General features: G+C 62.9%; 1 protein-coding gene across 1 annotated transcript; it reads right to left on the reverse strand.

The window, feature by feature from the left end:
• Positions 1 to 1831: 1831 nt before the first annotated feature.
• ZNF710 (zinc finger protein 710) lies at positions 1832 to 6646 on the reverse strand. The gene is made up of 4 exons (XM_009280383.1): positions 5219 to 6646; positions 3905 to 4096; positions 3200 to 3374; positions 1832 to 2004 (listed from the first exon to the last, which is right to left on the reverse strand). Exons 1-4 carry the CDS (start codon positions 6644 to 6646, stop codon positions 1832 to 1834), a joined length of 1968 nt encoding a protein of 655 aa, XP_009278658.1.
• Between the last annotated feature and the right edge of the window lie 1756 nt (positions 6647 to 8402).

Raw genomic sequence — 8402 nt, forward strand, 5'->3', positions numbered from 1 at the left:
CTGTGGGGAGGGGGCGGCACTGCCACACTGCAGGAGGGGGTCCAGGCTGGCCAACGCTGCAGCTGTCTCCATCCTGCCCCAAGGCTGGAGGAAGCTGGAGGGGGGGAAAAGGTGATGGCAAGGCTGGGGGACACCCTGCCTTGCTGGGGGCTGGGAGCCTGGAGGGCTGAGTGGTGCAACCCCCCCCCAGAGCCAGCCTGGGGCTTTTGGGGACAGGGTGGATGGTGCCCTTCCCCAGGGAGTGTGTTGGGACCTGCGCCGGCGCTTGCTCAGCCATCTGCAGTGGGTGTGTGGGAGGTCAGCTCAGGGGTCCCAGACCCTGTGCGAGTGCCCTGGACGGACCCCAGGTCCTGGGCCTGCTGCAGCCTCCCAGGAGGTACTGGTGCCTGCCGGGACCCTGCCTGGCACTGGACATGCTCAGGGAGCAATGCTGTTGGCGCTGCCCGGCCCTCTGCCCCACAGCAGGGAGGGTAGAAAGCCAGGACAGTGGTCCCAGACCCAGTGCTGCCCCAGCTCCTTTCTCCCCCCACCACAACACCTGGGAGCAGAGGAGGCAAACCCCCATCCCAAGGGCTGCGCTGCCTGAGCGAAAGCCTCTTCCTGAGCCCTGGAGCCGCTCAGGGGGCTGAGGAGGGGGTGCCAGCAGCACAGAGAGTGGCTGCGGTTCGTTAGTGGGGCCCTGCCAGTGCTCGGCTGCCCCATGAACGGCAGGACCCTGCTCTGGTCCTCAGCCCCCCCCCGAGCACCATCACAGCCCCCACCGCTCCCCACGCACAGACCACACACGTTACACAGGTTTACAAAGCACATTGGTTGAAGGAAACTGAACTCAGTGAAAAGATAAATCCAACCACGCGGCACGTCTGAAAAAAATAAATTACTTTCAAAATACCATCATTTGCTCAAGTTGAACAGGGTTTGCCTTCCTTTAAATACACTGCTCGCTACAGCTGCTCTACCCAGAACTGCTGCTTCCTCTGAGCTTTGCCATTAGTTTGTAAGAAAATATTCTGTTTTGTATGTGCCCCGTGGCCTGGCGCAGGTTGCCACAGCTTTGCCCATGCCAGCTCGCAGCCAGTGCCAGAGCAAGCAGGACAGCTCTCGCCTGTCTGGGAGACGGGGAAGAGCAAGAAATGCAAACCCACCTCCTCCCGTGGGCAGAGGGGCTTCTGCCCCACAGGGCGCTCGGGGGGGGGGAGCAGGGGGCTGACTGGGCTGCAGCCCCAGCACTGCTGTGGGGGAGGACCCAGGAGGTAGAATAATTAGTAATGCTCATCATCTTCTGGGATGTGCCTTCCCCTGCCTGCAGCTTCAAGTATGCTGGACGCTGGAGTACAGGCAAGGGTGAAGACAGAGGCAAGGTCCTGGCTTGCCACTGCGCAGTGGGGCGGGCAGGCAGGCAGGAGCAGAGCGAAGGGAGGTCAGCGCCGGGCAGGAGAGCTGCAGGCAGCCGGTGCACAGCTCAGTGCCCCCTCTCTGGGGGTGGTGGGGAAGGAGGGAAGGACCCCAGCGACGGTGAGAGCTCCACCGAGGCTCTGCAAGGGTCTGGCAGCAGCTTGGAGCTAAGCCCTCGCTGCACCAGCTCAGCGCGCCCATGGCAGGCAGCAACCGCTGCCCTGTGCCACCTCCAGCTTCTGCTCCTGCCTTCGCCCCGGCAAAGGTTTTTGGATATCTCTGTTTTCTCCTTCACCAAGCTCAGCTGGAGCCCCCCCTCTCCAGGGGCAGAGGTGCAGGTCTGGCTGGGTGCCGCAGCCTGCTGGCAGCAGCTCCTCTTACCACGCAAAGTCCACGCAGGCCCCCAGCAACCTCCTCCAGCCTCCTCCAGCCTCAGCTACAACATGTTGTAGTACGCCATCTCCTTCATGGCCTGCTCGGTCAGGGCGTGCTCGTCCGGAGGGTTGCCTACCCCCCTGTAGCCGTAAGAGTTCTCCTCCTCGAAGTCGTCCATCTCCTGCTGCCCGTCCAGCTCGGCGTGGTCGGCCCCGGCCAGGTCCATCATGGGATCTAGGATTCAGCACAGGGACACCCAATGACGGACCTGCATGAAGGTCCAGGGACAACAGCACCCCTCCTTCCTGGGCAGCTCGGGTTTAGAGCCCAAAGCTCCCCAGAGCTACAGCTCTGCTTGAGCCAGGCCACTTGTGGGGGGCTCTCAGCTCAGAAGATCCCCAGCCATGCACCGCAGCAGGGATGGGTTGCCGGCAGAGTGCTGCCTGAGCAGAGACCTGGCATGCATGTGCTCGCCCCTGACTGGCGCCTGTGCCACACGCACAGGGGTCTGCAGCACCCGTCCCAACGTGGGGGCCGGGGGAGGCGAGGAGAGGATGGCAGCGCAGGAAAGGCATCCTCCCAGCGCCGCCCCGGCGCTCACACTCCCTGCCTGTGCCGCAGTGCTGGGCACTGGCTGAGGCTCAGCCGGGGTGGGAGTTGTCTGAGGTGGGGAGGAAGAGAAAAGGGTAGGAACGGGGGATCCTGCTGGGTCCCCCCAGGATGCGCTCGAGGTGGGCGTCGAGCTGCTGGGGAAACCGAGGGCATGAAACAGCCAGAGCTCATCTCCAGCTCTGTCCGTACGAAGCAGGGGTGGTCCCACCGCAAGACTACTGATGGAGCATCTGCGCTGATGCTGTGCAGAGACCTGCAGCAGGAGCATCTCCCGTTCCCCCAGGGTGCCTTTGGGCAGGTGCAGAGGGGGCAGCCGGGGCAAGAACAGCGGCATTTACCCCTCCCACCCTGCAAAACCCTTTGACTAAAATCACAGTCACAGCATCACCAGAGGGCACCGTCCTGTCCAGAGATGCCGAAGCCTTAATGGCTCCTTGAGGAGCTATCTATTTTAACTTCTAAATATTATGAAGTTTATTTACTTGTATTTGTACCACGTTTATTAAGCTTACTCAGCTCCCGCTCGGTACCTTTCCATGGCCCTTGTAGGAGGACAGGTGCTCGAGGACAGAGGGGAGGCTGGGGAGACAGTGTGTGTCACCATGCGGTGCTGGCAGGACGAGCAAGCCGAGGGCAGCCCTCGGGCGACAGGACATGAGCTCGCCGAAAGGCGCTTGCCAGAGCTGCCGCGGCACGGCCCAGCTCCCGAAGCAAACAGCCGAGAGCTGGGCGCTCCCAGGAGCGGCCGCAGCAGGGAAGACCACAGCACCCAGTCTGCGATAGGCAGCGCCAAGGACTGGCCACAGCCTGCACCTACCTTGGCTGTCCAGGCTGATGTCCATCACGCCGTGCTTGACCTTCATGTGCCGGCTCAGGTTGCCCTTCAGGTTGAACTTGCTGGAGCAGTAGGGACACTTGAAGGGCTTGCTCCCCGCGTGCAGGTGCATGTGGCCCAGCAGGTTGTACATGCGGTTGAAGGACTTCCCGCAGACCTGCGGGCAGCATTCCTCGGGTCAGTGAGGGCTCTCCCACTGCCGCCCCCGGCAAAGGGGGACAGCGGCAGGCGCTCGCCTGCAACGGCTGGTGCTGCTGCAGGGATGTGCGCTTTTCAGAGCAGACCTTGCTCCTGGGGTCCCCCATTGCTCCCACCAACTTCTAAGAGTAACGGGACCGCTTCCCTCCGCCCCTCACCTCGCCCCCTGCGGTGGGAGGCCTCAGGGATGCTGTGCTGGTATTGCTGGGAACTCCAGCATATCTAGCGCTGGTCAGAGAGAGGTACTAATTGACCTTCTCCGTTAGTGGTGCCCATGCCCTGCCCGCAGCAGCTGCTCCCCGCTGCACAGCTCTGAGCAGACACGTCAGGATGAGCTGTTTGCCCGAGCGAACAGAGGGAGGCATCACAAAACTGCTTTCCTGTGACAGAGAACTCAACCCAGCCTGGCCGGGTTTCTCCTGAGTGCAGCACACCAGGGCCCGTGCTAACCCCCTTGATCTGCTAACCCGCCCGGACCCCCGACGGTACCTTGCATTTGAATGGCTTCACTGGCGAGTGCACAATCATGTGGGTCTTGAGCGTCTGCTTCTGCACAAACGTCTTGAAGCAGATGTGGCACTGGTAGGGACGGACACTGGTGTGGATCAGCATGTGCCGCTTCATGTTGGCCTGCAGGGTGAACTCCCGGCCGCATACCTCGCACTTGAACTCCTTCACGCCCTGCAAGGGGTTTGGAGAGCTGTGGGCAGGGGGCAGAGCCGAGCCCTGGGCAGAGCGGCAGCGGGCAGGGCTCTGCCTGTGGCGGTGGGGGCCAGCGCACAGCGCTGCTGGGGTGGCTTGGGGGCCTCTGAACAGACCCCTCAGGAGCTGGGGACACATGAGAGGTGCCAGGCACGGTGCAGAGCAGAGACCTGCGTTCCCCAAGGGGCATGGGACGGGCTCCTCGCACTAAGCTGAACTTTGGGGACTGTCAGCGGGCTGGACCGCAGGAACTAGGAGGGAGATTTACCCTCATCAGCTCATCTGCCCCTTCTGCAAGCACAAAGCGGGCACTACCAAGAGCCTGGGGCCATCCCCGCACTGCCCCAGGGGGTAATTCCCACTGCCTGGTCCTGCAGCGGGCAGGATCCTGCCTCCTGCCTTGCCCCCAGATACCATCGTCTCACCCGCACTGGAAATGCATTTGCAGCACTTGGAAAACCCGGTATTAGGTCAGTGCCGCCAGAGCGAGAGCAACTCCGCAAAGCAGCACCCACGGGAAGGGGCTGGCTGGGAAGTGCAGCTGCCGTACGGCAAGCCGACCCGTCATGGGTACGTTCAAGGGCCTCGCACAAGCCCGGCAGCGTGTGGGAGGTGGGCTGTGGGGAGCATGGCTGGACAGGCTCTGTAAGCCCAGCTGTGAGACCCAGCTCTGCTCTCTGGCTCAGGCCAATTGCTCCCCCTTGAAAGAACCCCTGGAAAAGGGCAAACCCCTTGCTCACAGCCCGCCAGGAAGGGCTGCGGCAGCACCTGTCCAGGGTCCCCCAAGTCACCTTGCCGCAGCACCCGCAGTAGGCCTGAACCCCCCTCCCTGAGGATGGAAACCCCCAGGAAGAAAGGAGGCTGGGCAGCCCCAGGGCCCCTGCCCATAACGATGCCCTTTCACTGCTAATCAATGACCCCTAGCGAATGCCAATCATGGGTGCCTCTGCCCACCCGCACCACCCATCTCCCAGGGCTGGACAGGACTCTGGGGCACTGGGACACCCCTCTCCCCTAGCACCCGCATCCAGAGCCAACACACCTCCTCCGGGCATAGCAAGGGCAGCACCTCTTGGGTGCCCGACATGCCCTGGCCCCTACCTTGTGCGTGAGGGAGTGCTGCTTGAGGTGGTGGATCTGGCTGAACTCCATCCCGCACTCGGTGCAGACGAAGGGCCGGACGTTCTGGTGCTTCAGCATGTGGTTCTGCAGCTGGCTGCGGTAGTGGAAGGACTTGCTGCACTCCAGGCACTGGTACAGCGTGGGGCCCTGGTGCGTGGAGAGGTGCCGCTTCAGCTGGGTGAGCGTGGAGAAGTCCAGCCCGCACTCCACGCAGACGTGGCAGCGGCCGCTCTCGTGCTTCACCTCGTGCGCCTTCAGCTCGCTGGGGTAGGCGAAGCCCCGGCCGCAGAAGCGGCAGCTGTAGGGCTTGATGTCGGTGTGCAGCAGCATGTGCCGCTTCAGGTGGCTGGTCTGGGTGAAGGCCTTGCTGCACACCTCGCACTTGTGGGGCCGCGTGCCCTGGTGGGTCAGCAGGTGGGTCTGCAGGTGGCTGGGCTGCTTGAAGAGCTTGTTGCAGTGCGGGCAGGAGTGGGGCTTGATGCCGTTGTGGCCCAGGATGTGGGTCACCAGGTTGTACTTGGACGTGTAGGACTTCTCGCACATGCGGCACTGCCAGCGCTTCTGGCGGTCCCCCGCCTCCACCAGGTAGGAGTCATCGATCTGCACATTGATGTCCAGCCGGTCCAGCTGCGCCTTCTTGTTGCGCTCGCTGGTGGCGCCCGCCACCTCCGTCTCCAGCTCCCCCGGCTCCTGCCAGGCGAAGCCCTGCTCGCTCTTCACCTGCTCGGGGGACGCCGGCGCGGGGACCTCCACCTCGCCAGGGGAGGGGGCGCCCACCTCGAAGGCGCACTCGGTCCGCAGGGCCCCCGTGGTGCCACCCTCCACCGCACCAGCTGGGTCGGCACCCCCGAGGCGGCGCTCGGTGCCCTCTAGCTCCTGGCGCGTGTGCCGGCGCAGGTGCCGCAGGCGCCGGGGCTTCCTGCTGAAGGTGCCGAGGTCGATCATCTTCATGGCACTGCTCTGCACTGTCTGCTCCTGGCTGGGGTCCTGGAGGGGGGGCGGGCGGCCGCGCCGCTGCTCACCCTCCTCGTCCCCAGGGACGGACACTTCGTACAGCACCTCATCCTCCGCCTCCTCGCACTTGACTTTGGGCACCAGCCTCACAGGAGGCCGCTTCCTCCTCCGGGCATGCTTCTCTAGGGAGGACTCTGCCTCCAAGGCATCCTCCTCCTGTCCATCCCCCGGCGCCTGCCCCTCGCCCTCCAGCCGGCACTCGCCCTCCGGCTCCCCGGGCTCCACTGCGGTGGTGTCTGGCAGCTCCCCTCCCAGCCCCGGGAAGAAGCCAGCAGGGCTGATGGTGGCCCCGAGAAGCTCATTCTCGGACACCAAGCCCAGAACTGCAGCCTGCGCCAGGGACAGCACCACCACCGCATCCGTCTGGGTCCCGCACTCGGTGAAGCGATCCATCTCTCGCCGCCTGCCTACGCTGTCATGGCTGGGGAGGGAGAGAGATGGCCGTTAGCCTTCCTGGTGCCCCTGCCACCATGCAGCTGCTGGAGACACCGCTCCGTGAGGGGCTCATTCCAGCTGTCACCCCTTTCCTGATCACCATTCCCAGCAAACCCCAGACTGATGCGTGTGATGCCAGTGTGGGTCCCTGGCACCACACACCCCAGGATGTGGGGGCAGCACAGCCCTGGGGGTCTCAGCTGCAGGGAGGGACCGGGGAGCCAGGCTGTGGAGGGAAAGCTTGTCTCTGTGTCCGCTGTCAGCCTTTCTGGCCGGGCTATCAAACCCTGAGGTTGAGGTCTGGTTCCTCGTGTGCCCCAGAGCTCCCCAGCAGCAACTCCTGGGGACAGGCACCCGTGCAATTTGGGGACCAGTCAAGCAAGCCAAACATGCCGCTCTGCTCTGTGTTTCTTGCAGGAGCAAGAAGTGGCAGAGAAGGGCACGGGGAGCCCGAGGAACCAAAGCACAAACCCTCCTCACTGGGAACATCTAGAAAGTGGTCGAAATGCCAGGCTTGCGAGCCCAAGTGAAGTGCACAGCACAGGCTCTGCTTGGCTCAGTGCTGGTGCCTTTGGCATGCTCACCCGTGGGAGTCCAAGCACCGCCATGGCGTGGGAGGCAGCTCTGGGTTCGGGCGTGCTGGCCCTGAGCAGGCTGCGCTGGTGCCCCATGAGCCCCCTCGCTGCTCCAACCTCCCTTGCCCCGCGACAGCTGGGCTCCAGCTTCATGTTTCCCACCTGGTCCATCCCTCTTGTCTCGCAGCCCTCTCACCGCCATGGCAAGCACCTCCTCTCTCCTTTGCTTTTGCTTTTGTTAATGCCTTTCAGCAGCGCCGTTTTGTCCCAGCAAAAAGCACGCCAGGTTCCAGCAGTATTTCTTCAGGTTTTATAAGTGGTTTGTTTCCATTTTTCCTGCCTCCCTCCCCCTGCAGCACTACCGATCCGTACAGCCTGCTTACAGAGTTACAAAGTCACTTGTCAGAAGAGGGCTACAGTCAGTTAAAATCCCTGTGAAAGCCGTGGTTCTCCAGGGCCCTGGTGTAAACACAGAAGAGCAGCAGCCAATGCCCCCCCCAGGCTGCGAAGGTTTAAAAGTCCTCTCCCTCCCCCATTGCCCCCCCTCTCCGAGGTGCCCCCCGAGCATTCATGCCCACGTCAGCTCTGGGGCGGCAGGCACTGCGTGCCCGAGTTATGCAGGGAAGAGGCGCAAGACACAGACAGGGTCAGAGCGGGACGACCCAACACTAATGCCACCCTGCCATTAGTTGCCGTGTTGGCACACGGCAAATGGACCACAACTGGTTTATCCCCACTCAGACTCTTGGGACCCAGAGACACATCCCCACCGCCCTCCAGGAGGGCTCACAACAGGATCCTGCAGGACTCCAGTCTTGACCTTGTGCTATTTAACTATTCCATCCATTTTCAGGAGAAAGCCAGATAACTGCTCACGGATGACACATGGAGTGATGCTCACTTGCGTGGGGAGGAGCGTATCGCCATGGGACTCACCGGCAGGACAGCCGGTGCTGGTACCACAAGATTCCCTGAGTAAGCCATCCTGATAGAAATGAAGGGAGACCACAAGGAGACGGATTAGGGCGCAGACGTGGCTGCAGGGTGCGAGGCAGCAGCCTGGACCTGCGAGCAATGTGGAGCCTCCAGCACCCATGTGGGCAACCTGCAGGAGTGTGCCAGAGCCCGCCGGAGAGGCG

The sequence above is a fragment of the Aptenodytes forsteri genome, unplaced genomic scaffold, assembly GCF_000699145.1.
Source record: "Aptenodytes forsteri isolate BGI_AS27 unplaced genomic scaffold, ASM69914v1 Scaffold83, whole genome shotgun sequence".
NCBI classification, from domain to species: Eukaryota; Metazoa; Chordata; class Aves; order Sphenisciformes; family Spheniscidae; genus Aptenodytes; species Aptenodytes forsteri.

Bases quoted from the DNA above. Each gene is read 5' to 3' on its own strand.
- ZNF710 (XM_009280383.1), bottom strand. From the start codon at position 6,646: ATGGATCGCTTCACCGAGTGCGGGACCCAGACGGATGCGGTGGTGGTG. The intron at 3,375-3,904 runs GTACCGTCGGGG...TGCTGCCCGCAG, and splicing joins TGAAGCCATTCAAATGCAAG to GTCTGCGGGAAGTCCTTCAA. The intron at 2,005-3,199 runs GTAGGTGCAGGC...GCTGAATCCTAG, and splicing joins CATCAGCCTGGACAGCCAAG to ATCCCATGATGGACCTGGCC.